Raw genomic sequence first — 17138 nt, 5'->3', positions numbered from 1 at the left:
ACAAAATGATCTGAAATTGTCAAAAGAATTCAGATTAATGAATATTGAATATTTCATTTAAACTTTGCCACAGACGGGAGATTTACTTTTATCTCTTCAAAGCTCAGATTCATGGTGACTCGCACGGAAAATGACACACACCCCCCATGCTCATAACCCTAATTTTCACCACATTAATGCATCAGACATTCTGAAGGGTCATGTGCTGGAAACACTAAAAGACTCCCATTTACTGAGGACGACTTCAACCACTAACAACCAGCAAAGGTTTTCCAGATATGAGGAAAAAGTCTCAGTGATGACAGGACAAAAAAACATTTTCTTTCCAAACACTCAAACTGGGTCAGGGCACTGCTTTTTATTTAATAAACCACCATATTTCTTCTGAAACACACCAACACATGTTTACAGCTCCACTTAGTGGTCAGAACCTTTACACATTGAAGCTTCCGTCGACCTTTGGAGAAAAATTACATTTTGTACAAAGAGTCTTACATCTTTATTAAAAAAAAAATCTATGTATAGTTATAAAAAGATTTACAGAACTCTTGATGACGTTAAACACTTTATGTGAGTGAGACAATAGCAACAGTTTCTTCCTTTGTAGGAAAAGGTTGATAATTTAAGAAAAAAAAATCCTTTAAAATGTAAACATTCCCATGTTCTCATAAAGAAAATGGTGCATTGTTTTTAGTAGTATGAACCCTTAACAATCCGGTGCTTTAGTTCCGGGGTTGACATTCTTTAGACTACCGTGACGCTACGTTCACACCCCGTGCGTTGATGAAGGGGGGACTTTTCATATTTAGACTTTTCCAATGAAAAGTCTAAATATGAAAAGTATAAATAAACGTGCGTTTCGGGCTTCCGTGTTCAAAACTCTGCGTAGCTACGCAAGTTTCTACGACTATTTTCAGGCTCTACGCACAAAACGTGTGGCCACTGAAGGCCTGATGCAAGTTGGAACCAGGTCAAACTTTGACCAATCAGAGACTTGGATTTGGCAGTGGCGTGTGGATAACCTCATTTTTAATTCGTGGAACTGCCGTCCGTTTTGACAATTCACACTAAGCCTCTTTTGACTGTAGGTGGTGGACATGCGCTTCTAAACTCTAGCAAAAGACAAAGAAGAAGAAGAAGCCCCTCCCTGCTTCTCCAGTGTGAACACAGTGAGCCACACCTGCGTTCAAGAACACGTGTTTGAACGCACATGATATGCCCAGTGTTTACGTAGCTAAACTCTTCAACTGTATACACAATTAACGTAATCCTGACAAATTCTGACTTGGAGAAAAAGCAGCTTTGTGCTGACGGGCAACTCTGCACAGTAGTGAAGTGCTAACGCAATCGACGTAAATCTGTTGATTCTTTCGAAGAGTAAAGCGGCAACAATTTATGTTAAGAAGTTCCATTACCGGAGAAAAGAAGTTTGCCAACTGTCAGGTGGGTGGAGTCTCCCTCCTCCAGATGAAGGAGTTTTAATATCTTATGGTCTCGTTCACGAGATCGACAGGCGGATTGGAGCCGCTGTATTGGTCTGTTGTGGTGAGGAGAGAGCTGAGGCAGAAAGCAAAGCTCCCAATTTACCGGTCGATCTTTGTTCCAATATTCACCTATGGTCATGAACTCAGGGTCATGACCAAAAGAACAAGGTCCCGAATACAAGCGGCAGAAATGAGCTTTTTCCGTAGAGTGACTGGGTGTTCCCTTAGAAGTAGGGTGAGAAGCTTGGTCAGGGAGTTTGGAGTACAGCCGCTGCTCCTCCACATCATGAGAAGCCAGTTGAGGTGCTGGTCCAGATGCCTCATTGGGGAGGTGTTCTAGGCGAAGGTCCAGGGGAAGACCCAGGACACACTCGAGAAACTTCGTCTCTCAGTTGGCCAGGGAACACCTCTGGGTCCCCCCAGTGGAGCTGGAGGCCGGGGAGAGGGAGGTCTGGGCATCTTTGCTTAGACTGCTGCCCCCGCGAACCCGGTCCCGGATGAACGGGCGAACATAAATTGATAAATAGAAGTTGCATAACGGTGCAAAACTGATTCACGTTGTTCACGTAAGCGGTCCAGAATTTACGATATGTCAAATAGCGCACGTCATTTGGGCGTCTCAGCAACATCTCTGGTGGTAAAGGGTTACCATACAAACCTGACTGTTGAAGGAAGACTTCCAGCTGTGCTCCACTTTGACCAAATTTGGAAAGTATTTTCAAGTGGCAAAGCACCGCTAACCTTCTTGCCTCCCTCCTTCTCCTACGATGCTTCCACCAGGTGGAAGCCTCCATTTTCCTCCCTTAGCTTCTCCCGCTTCCTGGCTTGGACCAGACTGTAGACCACAGCCCCCAGGGTGTTCCTGTTCTGGGCAAGCCCCCGTCCTCCACCACGCTCAACGAAGCTCGATCGTTCATCTCTGCTGCTCACGAAGAAGGTTCTGACCTGAGGAAGGAGTCGTTCACACTTAAGGAACCTTAGCGAGGATCAGTAAAGCTTTTCTGATCCACCCCTATTGTACTTTCTGTAAACATAGTCAAGTTTTGTGCCAACTCACTTTTCCTTGGCGTTCACTGATGCCTTTGACATAAATGTCTCCTCTGAGCTGCCGTTGGAAGCCTCGCTCCACCAAAACACAACTTGTGGCTTCGGGGACCTGAAAAAAAGAGGGCGATGGCAGTGCGTGGAAAGGTCGAAACGCCGTCCACGGACGGGTGAGCTCACATGAATCCTCCCGGTCACGCCCGTGGTCTCCATCCTGCTCGCCAGGTTCACCGTCGCACCCCAAATGTCGTACTGCGGTTTGGTGGCCCCGATCACGCCAGCTATCACCGGGCCGTGGGCAATGCCTGGACACCAGAGGACACAGCGGGGGTCACTTTGGGTCGGCTGGAACAAAAAGAAAAGGCTTAATCTTTTAAAAATGATTGGAAAAATATATTTTTGAATTTTCTTCAGAACAGGAAATGAAAAGAAGTAAACTTTTAAATAAATAAAAAAATCTTTTTGATAGATAAATATTTTGATGTTGGTTTTATTGCTGTCTTTTCATGGCTGGAGGGTGGGGGGTGGGGGGGCAGATCATACCAACTCTTAGCTGAAAGTGGTTTCCTGAGAAAGTGTTGATGTGCTTCAGCGTTTCCTGCATGGCGAGAGCGAACAGAACCAGCTCGCTCAAGTGGTTCCAGCTGTCCTCACTCTCCTGCACACACCCGCACAGACTATTGTGATGCGTGGCCAGTCAGGGGGGAGGTTCAGAACTGGGGGATCGAATGGGCTCACCTGTCCGTCAGGTGACAGGCCAGACGCTGCCATGTAGGAGCTGCCGATAGTTTTGATCTTCTCGACTTCCTGGAAGTAACATTCATCCAGCAGCTGCAGATGGATACACAAACTGGAAATTGACACATTCGCACATGGGAATCTCAGGGTGGGGCGGGGTTGGATGTGTATGACCTCATCAAAGTCACTGATGATGCGGTTAAGGAGGCGGAGACACTCGATTTGCTGATGAACGAGTTCTTTCTGCTCGTAGAAGTCAGAAAAGCCCGGCAGAGAAGCAAAGAGGACGCCGACGTGCGAGTACGACTGCGAGTACAACTCCTGACACACACAAACACACGGCTGTGTCAGTCACAAACACACATTTGCAACACAAACGTTAACACAAGCTTTCAGAGACAGATCCAACCATTGAGAAAAAGGATTTTCTTTTTAGAAGATTTATTGAGCAGCTGGGACAGGCTCCAGCAACCCCGGATGGATGGATGGATGGATGGATGGATGGATGGATGGATGGATGGATGGATGGATGGATGGATGGATGGATGGATGGATGGATGGATGGATGGATGGATGGATGGATGGATGGATGGATGCTAAATACTTCGTTACCCGGGCAGTGTGTTTGGTATCGTTATCATGTTGAAAGACTCAGCCACGTTTCATCTTCAATGCCCTTGCTGATGGAAGGATGTTTTTTACTCTAAATCTGATGATACATGGCCCCATTCATTCTTTCCTTTACACAGATCAGTCGTCCTGGTCACTTTGCTGAAAAACAGTCCCAAACCATGATGTTTCCACTCCCATGCTTTACAGTAGTTATGGTGTTCTTTGGATGCAACTCAGCATTCTTCCTGCTCCAAACATAAAGAGTAGAGTTCTTCCCAAAAAGTTCTATTTTGGTTTCATCTGACCATGGGACAGATGACTGGCCAATCCTCTTCTGGATCACCCAAATGCTCTCTAGTAAACTTTAGGCGGGCCTGCAGATGTACTGGCTTCAGCTGGGGGACACATCTGGCACAGCAGGATTTGAGTCTCTGGCTGCATAGTGTGTTACTGATGGTAGCCTTTCTTACTTTGGTCCCAGCTCTTTGCAGGTCCTTTACTAGGTCCCCCCTTGTGGTTCTGGGAGTTTTGCTCACCGTTCTTGTGATCATTTTGACCACAGGGTGAGATTTTACAGGAGCCCCAGATGGAGGGACATGATCAGTGGTCTTGTATGTCTTCCATTTCCTAATAATTTCTCCCACAGTTGATTTATTCACACCAAGCTCTTCACCTATTGCAGATTCAGTCTTCCCAATCTGGTGCAGGTCAACAGTTTGGTTTCTGGTGTCCTTAGACAGCTTTTTGGTTTTCCCATAGTGGACTTTGAAGTGTGACGGTTTGAGGATGTGGACAGGTGTATTTTATATAGATAATGAGTTCAAACATTAATACAGGTAACAAGTGGAGGAGAGAGGATGCTCTTACAGAAGAAGTTACAGGTCTGTAAGAGCCAGAAATCTTGCTTTTTTGGGATCAAAGGGATCAAATACCTATTTTCCACCATAATCAGCAAATAAAGTATTTAAAAATCAGACAAAGTGATTTTCTGGATTATTTTCTCATAGTTGAGCATTACCAATGATGAAAATGACAGGCCTCTCTCACATTTTAAATGGGAAGATTTCCACAATTGCTGGCTGACTAAATACTTATTTGCCCCACTGTACAGAGGTCTATCACTATATCGCAGTTTACCTTTCGCAGTCTCATTGTTTTTCTGATTTATTTCAGTCCACAGTGTTCTGCATCCTGATTGGCTGTAGACCCTGTCAATCAATCTCCTCACCTTTGTCTCTCGTACTGAATGCATTCCATTTGCCGAATATCGCGATCAGATCTTTGGCTTATTCCAAAACACAGGTTTGAACTTTAAGAGTTTAACAAAAAAGTGTGAAAATGTTCATGTCTGTCTGGGAAAAGTGTAGAAAGTGTGTAGAGAGGGGTTTTACAGCTTTAAAGAACTTTAGAGAACTACTACGATGAACGAGAAACTGCCGTAGTTCTAGAAATTATTAGCAAACGTTCAATCTTGGTTTAAGCATTAGCCTCAAATGGATTTTCTTTTTTAAATTTAATTTTAAAACCTGAATTTGTCCTTTTTTTCCTCCATTTAATAAAACAAAAATTGAAGATCAGGGGTCTAAAACTTGTGGCTCTCAAGCCGCAGACGTCTCTTTAGGCTTTGGAGAAAAATACGAACTATTTCAATAAATAATCGGTTTGTAGTTTATTTTAATTTGCATTAGTTTTGTCATTTATGTCAGATGTCAGATAATGGCGCAAAATGATAAAAGTAAAAGGTTTAATTTTTTGGAAGAGTGATTTATTCTTCTGAGTACGTGCAGCACAACAATGTCTAGTTGCTGTTCGGAGGCAAAATTCTTAAAGTAAAGACCTGCATTTATATGAATAGTTTAGAGAAAATGATTCTTTACCAATTTGATACTAAGCCATAATGTAAGCCATAATGTTGGAAAATGTCATGTTTAACTTTCTTATCTTTCTATTTATCTTCAGGAGGGTCTAAGGATGAGTCATTAATTAGTTTAGTTAGTTTAGGCATTACCTCTTAAAGTCTATGACTTCATAATCCTTAGGATTTCCTGTTTATTATACAATTACTGGTATGAAGCCCATTGAGACGACTATCGTTGTAATATTGGGCTATATAAATAAAATTGAGTTGAATTGAATTGAACTGGCCACCTCGTTGTCGGTCTCTCTTTGCAGGAAGTGTTGTGCGACGTGGACGGGCAGGATGTTCAGCAGCAGACACTCATTGTGCTCTCTCTGCTCCTTCATGTCTTCCACCTCCTTCCTCGCCTGCAGACGCCACAGGAAGTCCAGCCGCGCTGTTATCTCCAGCTACCAAAAGGAAGAAATGCAGAGAAAAAAGAAATTAAAAGACATCAACAGAGGGGGGGGGGGGATTGGAGTCCTCTATCACTTGGTTGGTGGTTCGACGGTCGTTACGCCTTTGGGTAAGAAAACTAGCCTCGTGAATTTGTCCAGAATGTGGAAATGTAAACATCTTGGGGAAGTTTTTCATGCACATCACCTGTCTGCTGTTATAGAGCACGGCAACCACAAAGATGGCCATGAGGATGATGCACACCCCCCTTCTGCACAGGTGATGGGAGCTGAGAATGCTGCAGGGAAAAGACACCCATGAGTCAGTTCCTACAGCACCCGAAAGGCAGCGTTTTCCCGGCAGGAACCTCACCTGTACGACTCCACCAGCGAACCGGCAAAAGTGGCCGCCAGCAGCATGAAGGCCAGCTGCAGCACACAGCTCAGCCTGAGGAAGACCGCACACGTAACCATAGCGACCACTGCACTCAGCATCACGTACTGTGGACAGGAGACAAAGACGTCAACGGCGCCGAAGGACAGACGGACTGGTAGAAAAGAGAGATACTCACTTCTGGATGAGTGCAGATGTTGACGTCAGGCGGAGGGGACGAGGAGGAAGTCAGTGACGATTCACTGACAGCAGACAAATCACACCACAGCTAAAAGCCAGGGGCGAACCCATGAGAGAGCGCGAAGAGAACACAAGAAGTTCATGGAGAAGACGCAAAAGGATACAAGAACAGGTACAAAGACAGGAAAGAGACGCAAACACAGAAGGAGAAAGACACTTAGAGAAGCAAAAAGACAAGAAGAGGAGGCGTTTTAAATCCAATTAATGCAGCATATAGATCGTAGGCCCTTGTCAGGCCCCAATTACAAATTCATGAAGAGTTTCTTTCTCAAAATGGCAGCTTTTCTATTGGTTTTATCTCCATTGCAACCATTGACGAACAAATGTATGCAATAAAGTTTAGAAGAATGGGCAAAAGTTCATTTTTGGATTTCCTTGGCAACTGAGGTTTTTTGCTAACCTCGCCCACCTTTCCTAATATGTTCATTTTGGTTTTACCCAACAATTCATGGATTCAACATAAAGATGCCACTTTTGCTAAAACGCCATTCTAACAGCATTAAATATCTACAACTTCTACCAAAGTTCTTTCCCAAGTAGCTTTCCAGGGATGCTCCAGGAGTTAGGAGGCAACTGATAAAAATCCCCTATATAGGAGGAGTTTCATGTGTAAAAAAGTATGAAAAGGGTTCTTGGGGGAAAATTCAAGATGGCGGCCTCATCCTGGAGTCAAAGGTCAAAAAAATTTGGGTTGTGGTTGTACACTTAACTATGTGTGTTCCATTTTGTGAAGATTGCTTGAATGAAAGTTTTCTTTTTGTTTGACTATAAATCACCAAATTTCCCACTTTGCCACGAAATTGCCACCAAGCTTTAGGTCCTGCGGCCATCCCATAATAATTTAAAAACCTCCTTTGGATATCCTCCATCATCACGCGTGCTTTGGTTTCATTACTTGATTTTAAAATATTTTTCTAAGCCCCAAGAGATTTTGGCCCCATGATGTTTGTTGGGGGCAGTCCATTAATTTGTCAAAATTATTTTTGCCCGATACTAGGCGCATGCAAATTTTTGTGAGTTTAAAACAGAAGAATTGTGATGCGAGTTATGACTAGTAGAATTTATGACTTGGTACAAATCCATGTTTTTGGACTCTGTTACTATAAAAGTGTTTGACTTTTGTTTGTCCCTTTTTTTCCTACAAAATGGCAAAAACAAAAATCAAAATTGTAAACAAAAAGTGTCCGACTTACAACGTCTACTGAGGCGACCCCAAAGTTGACCGTGATGGCAGTGAGCGTCAGCAGCGTGCGTGCGTTTTTGGTTTCGTGCACCCAGCAGCTGATGGACTGCAGGCGGGCGGGGCAACACTTAAACTCCTCCCCCAGAGTCAGCAGCAGCAGCAGGAAGTAAACACAGCCGCCAAGCAGGAACTGCAGCAACATGGGACAGAGTCTAGAGGGGGAAAGAAAAAGGGGCAAAACAAAAAACTGGGGTTTATGTCAGCGGTTCAGCTTCTACGCAAAGTAAAGTTTGTGATGGCTCGGCTTCAGATCAGCTTTTATATGTGGAAATCCTTTAACCCATGTGTTATCCTTTGGGGTCTAGATGACCCCATCCTTACATTGACGTGTTCTCCCTACCATGACAAAGGTGGAAAGATTTCATGTAATCCATGGACACCAGTGAAGATCACAAATCATTGAAGAAAAAAGGTTCAGAGCACTGTCTAGTTGGGTCAAGATGACCCACTCCCAATGATAAAGTGCCTAGGATAGCACAAGGGTTAAGTCACACCAGGCATTTGAAGTGTGTTCAAGATCTACTGTGGCTCACGTGTCAAAATTTGGCCCACGGTGTAATTAAAATTGGCCCGCGAGATCATATAAAATGTGCATTACAGCTGGTCCACGGTATATACTGTACCGCTAATACTACAAATCCCATAATGCTTTGCTAGTATAAACCAGCAAGTGCTCCTTTTATCTGTTGACAGTCATTGACAGCCATGCTCAAAGTCACATCGGACGAATTAATTTCATCCTCCACCAAAATGACCAAACGAAAGATGGACAACAGGAGCTTTTAAGACAGGTGGGAGGCGGATTATCTGTTCACAAATAAAAAGACAGACTTGTTTGTCTTGTGTGTGGAGCTAATGTGGCTGTAAGGAAAGAATATAACAAGAAGACACTGAAAAGTTTAAACATTACATATCAGTTGCAGTTAATTTTTCAATAAATATTGAGTTTGACACCCCTGATCTGGCTAAACGCACATTCTTCAACGAACATTTAGCCATGTTGTTCACACTGGACAAGCAGGGAGGGGCTTCTTCTTCTACTGTTTACTAGCGACTTTCACCACCTACAGTTTGGTAGAGGCTTAGTGTGAAATGTTTTAGTGGTTCAAATCTCCCAAATCTTGCTTCAGGCTTTTTCTTTTACATCTCTATTAAAATACATGAAAGACTTGATGTCATAGAGTTCTAGCGAACCGCAATGGTTCATTTCTTTTCTATGATCAATTTTCAAATGGTTGTCAACTGTTGTCAACAACAGTTGTCGAAAACCGGTGTTGCTACGCCTGAACACAGCACTTTTGAACACAGAACCCCAAAAGGCGCATTTCCGTGTGTTTGCGTAGACTTCATTGGACGAGGTCGCTTTGAATGTGCGTTGCCGAGGGCGATGTGAAGGCAGCTCGACAGGAATGGCGTGCGTGCAGCTTTCTGTCAGCCCAGCTTGACGAACAGTAGCAAGGAGGTACCTTGGGGCGGGGATGAGCACCTGGATAGCCATGAGCAGCAGCAACAAGACGAAGGAACACACCATGTTGGTCTTAAAGAGCTCATCTCTCATCTGGGAGTACTAAAAAAACAAAAAAAAACACGAGAATGATCACGGAACAGCTCATCACACATGAGAAGTCAAACCAACAAGTGAAAGTCACCTTTCCCTCCATCTGGGCATCCTTGAACACCTGAGTGAAGGTGGTGATGTGCTCCTTCCTCATCCGCTCGCTGCTGCGGACCTCCATGGACTGTTGGATTCTTTTGTTGACTTCCCGAGATCCAGATCGAGCTGCAATCTGATTGGGCAGCTGAGTGAGAGAGCCGTTGGTGAAAGTGGCGAGGATCTACAGAGCGCCACAAAGACCAGAAGACATCAATGATATTCATGAGAAAACACTTGGTTTTGAGCTTCACTTGTTTGGTTCTCACAAAATTCATCCCCAGGATATCTCCAAACGGCAGCTCAGCACTCCAGGTCGTCATGTCGTCATAACTCGGGCGTCTCAGTTTTTGGGGTTTGGTTTCCTCGCGTGGTGCGGGACGGATCAGATACGTGTCGATGTTGTGTTTCCGTAAAAACTCGCTACGCTCCTGGCCGTGCCCGTTCTCGGTCTGGTAGATACCATCCAGACAGTCTAGAGTTGCCTTGGAGATGTGCACCTGCCTGGGAGGAGAGATGGGATACAAGAAGACAACAACAACAACAAAAAAAGGCAATAAAGTCATGATGATGTTTGAGAAAATGTAAACAATTTGCTTAATGTTTGTGAAAAACTTCTGCTGAAAACATTATCTGCTGCTGATCACCTCTATCAGGTGCGTTTTGCAAATAGGAACCTCTTATAGCGCTGGATAAACAGTTGTTTTTCCCAGTTTCTTGTTTTCGCTGTTAAACGCTTTGACGTCTCTTAGTCACAAATATGAAGTGATATTTATGCCAACACACTGCAAACACAACTTTCTAATTAGCAAATTAACATATTTAATATTTGCTTTTAAAAAGTGTTTTTGCATTTTGCATCCCAAACGTTTTTCCGTGCGTTGTGTCTCATCTCGCTTTCTTGATTTTGCGTTCATAAGTTTCAGTTTAGCGTGACATCTTTATTTATTTTTTTTCTCAACTTGTCCTGTCCTACAGCTGAGCAGACAGATGAGAGCTCAGAGCCTCTTGTGTTGGACAGATTTTACTGTTACAATAGGGGTTATGAACCATTTGACACACTAGGTGTATATTTAAATAAACCCCTTTTGTAGTTTAGGCTAAACTTTATTCATCTTACTCATATCTATAACAGTCTTTTGTTGGACCTGACGGAAAAGTAAAGAAGGGAAAAAGAGACGGATGCCGGAGGGGGGGGGGGGGGGGGGGGTAGAACTGTGAAGCAGCATAAGGCAACAAGTTGCTGGATGTTTATAATCATTACAGTCAGGTTTATAATTAATGTGAATCCAAAAAGGGGCGGGGCCTGTCCACACACACCCAAATGCCACAAACACACCTGCCACAATACAACTGATGTTCATACACGCATACTTACGCATTCGGACCAACACATACTATTTGTGCAGAGGTGAGATAGCACCTGTGCTGGAGTAGCTCTTTATGTTAGCGTGACATATCCGCCATCAAAAAGCCTGCTGATTGGTCGAGATTTAAGATGCAGCTGTAAGTGAAAGTTGCCATTTTGAAGAATCTAACCCTGGAAGTCCTGCCGCCTCCAGGCTGTTGGCAATATCCACATCCCAGCTCCAGATATCAAACTGCCACTTCTGAAGGCCCAGCACGCCACAAAGCACCGAACCTGAGTGGATCCCAATCCTCATGTCCACTTCCTGTTGCAGCTCCCGTCGCACATACCTGTGGGGGACATTTGGACGTCACTGCGGTGGTTTACGAAACAACAGAGCATCGGGGCCACCATGAGAAAAAAAGAAATATACATTTACAAGAATAACATAGATTAATGACAAAAAAAAAATCATAATTTTACAAGAAAGAACTTGAATATTTTTGAGAACAAAGTTGTAATTTAACAAGGAAAAAAAGCCATGCTTTTTCGTTAATATAAATATGTACAATCAATGCAGCCATTTTGGGGGTTTTTATCATAGGAATCTATGTGCTATGAAGCTATCCAACTTTCACAACTATTATGCCAACGGTGTAAACGGCTCGCCTGCTGCAAATCCTTGCGGGTCAAGAATCTTCTTCTGAAGTTTCCTGCAAATGCTTTTCAATACTGTTATACTTTATTAAAACAATTTGGACTCACTTGAAGAGTATTTCTTTATTGTTGAAACCAAAGCTGAATGAAGGACAATGCGCTCTACGTCTCTCATTCTGAATTTGGTTCTTTTTTTGTTTTTTTAGTAAACAGATTTTTACTTCCAAAATGTAAAACTCAAATCTGGTAAATTATCAACTATAACTTATGTAATTATAACTCTACTATAGTAAAATATAGATTATTTTACTCATAATTCTATGAAATTTTTCTCGTAAAAATACTACTTTTTCTCACAAATTTACAACTTTATTCTTTTCAAAACAATTCTTTTTTCTCGTACATTTTTTCCCCTTGTCCCTATGAATGTACAACTTTTTTTTGGAAAATCAATAGCTTAATTTCTCAGTATTTTAAGTCTTTTTTCTCATCAATTTATTTGTTTTCTCATTAATTTATGCCTTTTTTCCAGTAAAATGTTCTCGTAACTTTACAGCTGTAGTCCCGTCAATTTATTTTTTCATTCATAAATTTACGACTTTTTCTCGCAGAATTACAACAGTTTTCTAATAATTTCACAACTTTATCCTCGTTTGAAAAAAATAACACACATTTATGACATTTTCTTTCGTAAAAAATTATAAAAGGTTGTCATCATAGTTGTTCATCTTTATTCTCTCAAATGTATTTATTAGTCTCATAATTTTACCATTTTTTTCTCGTAAAATTATTACTTTTTCCTTATAGGTTCACGACTTTATTCTTGTTTTAAAAAAATCCAAAATGTACAACTTTTTTCCTGGTAATTTTACAACCTTATTTTTGAAAAAAAATTCTTGTAACATTTATTTTTTCTCGTAATTTTTAATTATTATTTTTTTTTATGGTCGGCCTAATACTCCGGCATAATAAGCAGAAGTGAATAGTGGCTTGTGTGTTTTTTACCGTATGGTGCTGATCATGCTAAGGCCCATCTCCACACAGCTGCGGGCGTGTCCCCTCTGCGGTTCCGGCACCCCAGAGACACAGTAATAACAGTCGCCAAGGATCTTAATGCGCAAACATTGATGCTCCTGAGCATAAACAGGAACCGCACATAAAAAACTACAACAGCGCTGTATAAAAACTGTCGCAAGGTGGATTGTACCTCAGCCAGCCGATCGAAGCGCCCAAAGAGCTCATTGAGAGTTTTGACGAGCTCCTGGGCCGACAGAATCAAGGACAGCGACGTGAAGCCAATGATGTCTGCAAACAGAATGCTGCAGAGACAAACACGAGATGTAAAACTCTGTGGCACAAAGAAAACTCAGCCGTGTTGGTGTTCCAAAGCACTTGACCAAACAGGCTGACATTTTTGGCAAGCTACTCATCCTCACCTTACGTCCTTGTAGTGATGGATGTAAATTTTGTGGAACTGTTGAGGAAGAAGGTATTCATCTGCTGCCGTCATGTCAGAAATCATCTCCAGGACCAGGAAGCGCGGCAGAATGGACATCACCAGGCGCTCCTGGAAGTATAAGGGTAGAAATGAGACTCTGGTGTCATAATTTATTACTGATATATTTCAAGAAAAGCTTGTTTGAAATTCTTGTATCTATTGAAATAAGTAGTTGTTAATGTTACTGTCTAGCAGCTGGATGGCTCAGTTGGCTGCGTGTGGGACTGGCATATGGGAAGTCAGGGTAAGGCATGGGGCTTCCGCCCAACTATATAGCCAAATGTCCCCTTGTTCTGATCCACAACCCGGATAAAATAAAGAGTTGTGTCAGGAAGGACATATGGAGTAATAATCTCTGCCAAAACCACCTTTACAAATCAGTGAAAGCTGATTCGCTGGGACAACACCTGAAGGCATATACCCCAAGGTGAACAACAACACTGTCTAGCATAAAGGCCATGCCCACTATCCTTTATTCCTTGGGTGTTGCTTGGACTCTACCTGTCTCTGGTTCTCCCTTTCCAGCCGGACCCGGCCCTCAATGCAGCGCCGAGTCTCCAGGAAGCTCTGCCTCTGAGTCCGGTCTGACAGGTAATGAATAAAGAGTCCAGCCGTGTTCATAGCCAAGTAGAGTAAGGTCTTCAACAACACCTGACAGGTAAAACCAAAACGAAAGAAGGCATAGAACGAGTTATGGAGGAGTGAAAGGAGAGAAGGGATTCAAAAACGATGAAACAGAGCAGGAAAGAAACACAAAGAAGGGACAAAGAACAAACCTTTCTGAAAATGATGTGATCACTGTATCTACTGCAAACGTCCACCAGGAGGTGCAGCGTGGAGGTGGTTACCCCAGCTGCAATGGACCAGACAAGGGGCAGCGGTATCAGGGTGTACGTGGAGAAGAGTGTGAAGAAGACATACCAGGAGTGGTGGCTTTCAGCCCAGCTGAAGACGGCCAGCAGGCCCTGAAAGGTCTGAGATGCCCAGGTGAGCAGGGACAAGCACCTGCAGGGGGCGCACAGGAGACTCAAAATATAGTAAACTATCTTTAAAAACAAAAACTTATTTTCCTAAATCCTGTATATCCCTCACAAGTGCACTTGATTGAGAATTAGCAATCATTTCTGCAAATACAGCAAAAATGTAGATGAAGCACTTGACAAAAGCCAGTCTGGTTTTATGTAGAATTCTCATATTTTATAAGATAGAGATCAAATTAATTACACTGAACTAGTAAAGAATTCCAATTACTACCTAAATGTGACTTTGGTCAATCCTCAATGCAGTTGAGACATACAATTCTTATAGAACTAGTTCTATAAAAGTTTTTCTTTGAAACCAGAAGTGTGCCCCCTGTCCGAATATCTACTTCTTCTCTTTCTACATCTTTCTATTTCATACATAAAACTAATTCGATAAAGGTTTTGGGTAGCTGTATCAACAAGTATGAACAGCAATCAATCTCTCTACTATGAAATCCTGCCTGTTAAAGACTTCAGAAAATAGAGTTCTCGTGAAAAGTACTGGAACTTCTGCCTTATGATGGCCTGTCCGGGAGCTGCGGGTTGCTGGGTTGCAGGGCTGTAGAGAGGTGCGACCACATCTTAGGGGGAGTGCAGGTGTGTCTTCCAGTTCCCTTGAGGCTTGTACGGCCACCTCAAGGGACGTCGTTGAAGATGGAATGTACTTTTACGTGTGATAACTGTATCATAAAGTATTTACCAACACCTGAAACTGTGTTGGTAAGGCATCGATATCAGATGAAAAGTTATGAACCGGACAATGATAAATCATGTAGTAAAAGGGTTACGGGAGAACAGGGGTGGGATTATATAAGTTCGCTTCCTTCCACTCCCTTTCAAGCAATCTTTGATTTAATATCTAATTATCCTAAGTTGGATACATCTTTGAATGAATGTATGAATGCTTGTTGTATTGTTTTGTGCATTATTCCGTGATTGCTTGAAATAAATCATTTCAAATCAAAAAATCAAAATTTGTAAGGGTACTGTAAATTGTGTGTGTTTATGAAATATCAGTGATGCTGGTGTAGGATGCCCTATGTAAGTGTTCTTAGGACACCTGTAGGATACCTACATGAACTACGTTCTGACTGTCTAATGTCCATACCAGCTGCATTGACATAGCACACACTCATCACTTGGACAGCACTCATGAGCCCCTTGCTCAGAGCACAGGATTCAAGGGGGTTAAAAAAGTAAAAAAAACCTGTACAACGTGTCTTACTGACCATTGCTAGTTAAGCGTTTGACACGACCTGTCGCTGGCAGCATGCCCGTAGAAAATGTATATGAACATTTTCACTCTATGGGCTCACAAAGCGGCCTGATATTGACCCTAAAGGTCAGTTGTGACTAAGGCAGCTGAATACTAAATACCCCAAAAAAATTCTTCGTCACTGGCTTCTCTGCAATGTTGCCTCTTCATGTTAACGCAACCTGCAAACGTATTAATAAATTATTAAACCACTTAGCTTCAAGTTTGAATTTTTTGACTTGCTATGTTTGTATTGTTTTCAAATTTCTATAAAGTTATTAAAAAAACTGACATCCAAGATTAACTATGAAGGAGACTTACTCCAACACCTGCTTTGCTTACCTAAGACACGTTGATGATGACATCATTTCCCTTCTGACGAGTGCCAGACAAATAAACCCCGCCCACAGGATAACTGACAAGCCTGTCAGCCAGTCACAGGTCACAGCCCCCCACCCAGGGGCCCAGGTCAGTAGTGAGACAAGCAGTCGGGTGAGGATGTCCACAATGTTGGTGACGACCAGTGAGGTTCTTCTCTGAGATGAGGAGAACTGAAGGTAAAGCTGCTCCAGGTCTGCAGACCTGCAGTTCAGAAATGAAGCAAAAGTCTAACATCAAACAGTCAAAGCAGTTAGGGTTCATAAATGGGGTACGGCAGAAAGATATCAAAGATTACATTTAATCTTTTACACAAAGTGAATTTAAAAAAAAGATACAAAATTAGTCCTTATTTGTGTGGTTTTAAAGGAGTGTTGTTGTTTGTGTCTTTACTTGAAGGTGAGCTGCAAGGTGGGAATGAAGACACCGTGTACGGTTGATCCACACGACACAAAGAAGTCAGAGTCAGTGCACGGTTTGGGCCGGGCTTTCACAGAGGACGGCCGGACGCTTGGGTGGATCCGTGCTGCAGAGGAACGCCGCTTCTGCCAAAAGTTTCCCCGAGAAGCTTTGCTACGGATCTGCCTGAGGAACCAAAACCCGAGTCAAGCAAACGCTGCTGACCTTTGGAACGGCTGAGGTCACAGTGGGTCACCTGTTGATATCTGCGATGTAGGCGTCTGTGACTGTGATGCGGTGCCGCTCGCGCCCCAGCCCCCCGGCGAGCTTCAGCGAGTACAGATTGTGCTGCTCGATGATGTTCCTGACGGCATTCTGCCACAGAAGGTGCTTCCTCTGCAGTTTGGGCGCTGGTTCAACTTCTGCACTGAAGGTGATGTCACTGGCAGATTCACAGTCACCATTTCCCAGGGTGCCACAGTTGTCCTCCATGGTAGTTCCTGATGAAAAGGTGCCACAGTTGTCTTCCATGGTAGTTCCTGATGAAAAGGTGCCACAGGTGTCTTCCATGGTAGTTCCTGATGGGAGGCGGATCCAAAAAGCAGGTCAGAAAATCTACAAAACTTCATTTTTCTTGTGTGTTGTACTTAAATGTCAAGACTGTTAGTCACAGAACATCGACATGGCTGAGCAGAGTCAGCTGGAGGTTTCAGGGTTAATCCAATCAGACAACAGCAGGACTTTATCTGTACCCAATGAATCCAGGCAAAAAAAAAAATCCTTTTAAATTAAAATCAGTAAAGTCAGGTAAACGATCTCTGTCAGATTACTTTGGCTCTAAGCCCTACATTGCAAGGCAAATTATTTCAACTTTAAAGCTAAA

At 42.9% G+C, this 17138-nt stretch overlaps 2 protein-coding genes across 4 annotated transcripts; both read right to left on the bottom strand.

The window, feature by feature from the left end:
- Window positions 1-336: 336 nt before the first annotated feature.
- On the bottom strand, window positions 337-13926 carry LOC101162988 (adenylate cyclase type 8-like). Of its 3 annotated transcripts, XM_023962144.2 has the most exons (19): window positions 13703-13926; window positions 13140-13270; window positions 12911-13022; window positions 12709-12836; window positions 11238-11396; window positions 9968-10202; window positions 9697-9882; window positions 9514-9614; window positions 7998-8199; window positions 6743-6832; window positions 6544-6671; window positions 6379-6469; window positions 6027-6185; window positions 3441-3587; window positions 3267-3359; window positions 3072-3186; window positions 2709-2833; window positions 2542-2640; window positions 337-2429 (listed from the first exon to the last, which is right to left on the bottom strand). In XM_023962144.2, exons 1-19 carry the CDS (start codon window positions 13820-13822, stop codon window positions 2247-2249), a joined length of 2604 nt encoding a protein of 867 aa, XP_023817912.1. In that variant the 5' UTR covers window positions 13823-13926; the 3' UTR covers window positions 337-2246. The 3 variants fall into 3 exon arrangements, with proteins under 3 accessions (XP_023817912.1, XP_023817915.1, XP_078790041.1); XM_023962147.2 differs by lacking the exon at window positions 3441-3587; XM_078933915.1 differs by lacking the exons at window positions 337-2429; window positions 2542-2640 and having other exon boundaries at window positions 2779-2873.
- On the bottom strand, window positions 13843-16893 carry LOC144988658 (adenylate cyclase type 8-like). The gene is made up of 4 exons (XM_078939273.1): window positions 16512-16893; window positions 16250-16441; window positions 15821-16060; window positions 13843-14206 (listed from the first exon to the last, which is right to left on the bottom strand). The coding sequence occupies exons 1-4, from the start codon at window positions 16823-16825 to the stop codon at window positions 13843-13845; spliced, it is 1110 nt and encodes a 369-aa protein (XP_078795399.1). The 5' UTR covers window positions 16826-16893.
- Between the last annotated feature and the right edge of the window lie 245 nt (window positions 16894-17138).

This window comes from Oryzias latipes, chromosome 2 (assembly GCF_053564925.1).
Source record: "Oryzias latipes strain Hd-rR chromosome 2, Olatipes_Hd-rR_3.1".
Lineage (NCBI taxonomy): Eukaryota > Metazoa > Chordata > Actinopteri > Beloniformes > Adrianichthyidae > Oryzias > Oryzias latipes.
The sequence above is the reverse complement of the archived record's forward strand: the minus strand, read 5'-3'. Positions and strand labels throughout refer to the sequence as shown.

What these genes read in the sequence shown, in the direction of transcription:
- LOC101162988 (XM_023962144.2), bottom strand. Translation starts at nt 13,822, where the DNA reads ATGAACACGGCTGGACTCTTTATTCATTACCTGTCAGACCGGACTCAG. An exon ending in AGCATGATCAGCACCATACG is followed by an intron (nt 11,397 to 12,708) that starts GTAAAAAACACA and finishes TGTCCCCCACAG; the next exon opens with GTATGTGCGACGGGAGCTGC. An exon ending in ATATCCTGGGGATGAATTTT is followed by an intron (nt 9,883 to 9,967) that starts GTGAGAACCAAA and finishes GGCGCTCTGTAG; the next exon opens with ATCCTCGCCACTTTCACCAA.
- LOC144988658 (XM_078939273.1), bottom strand. Translation starts at nt 16,825, where the DNA reads ATGGAAGACACCTGTGGCACCTTTTCATCAGGAACTACCATGGAAGAC. An exon ending in TACATCGCAGATATCAACAG is followed by an intron (nt 16,442 to 16,511) that starts GTGACCCACTGT and finishes TTGGTTCCTCAG; the next exon opens with GCAGATCCGTAGCAAAGCTT. An exon ending in ACCTTGCAGCTCACCTTCAA is followed by an intron (nt 16,061 to 16,249) that starts GTAAAGACACAA and finishes TCTGAACTGCAG; the next exon opens with GTCTGCAGACCTGGAGCAGC.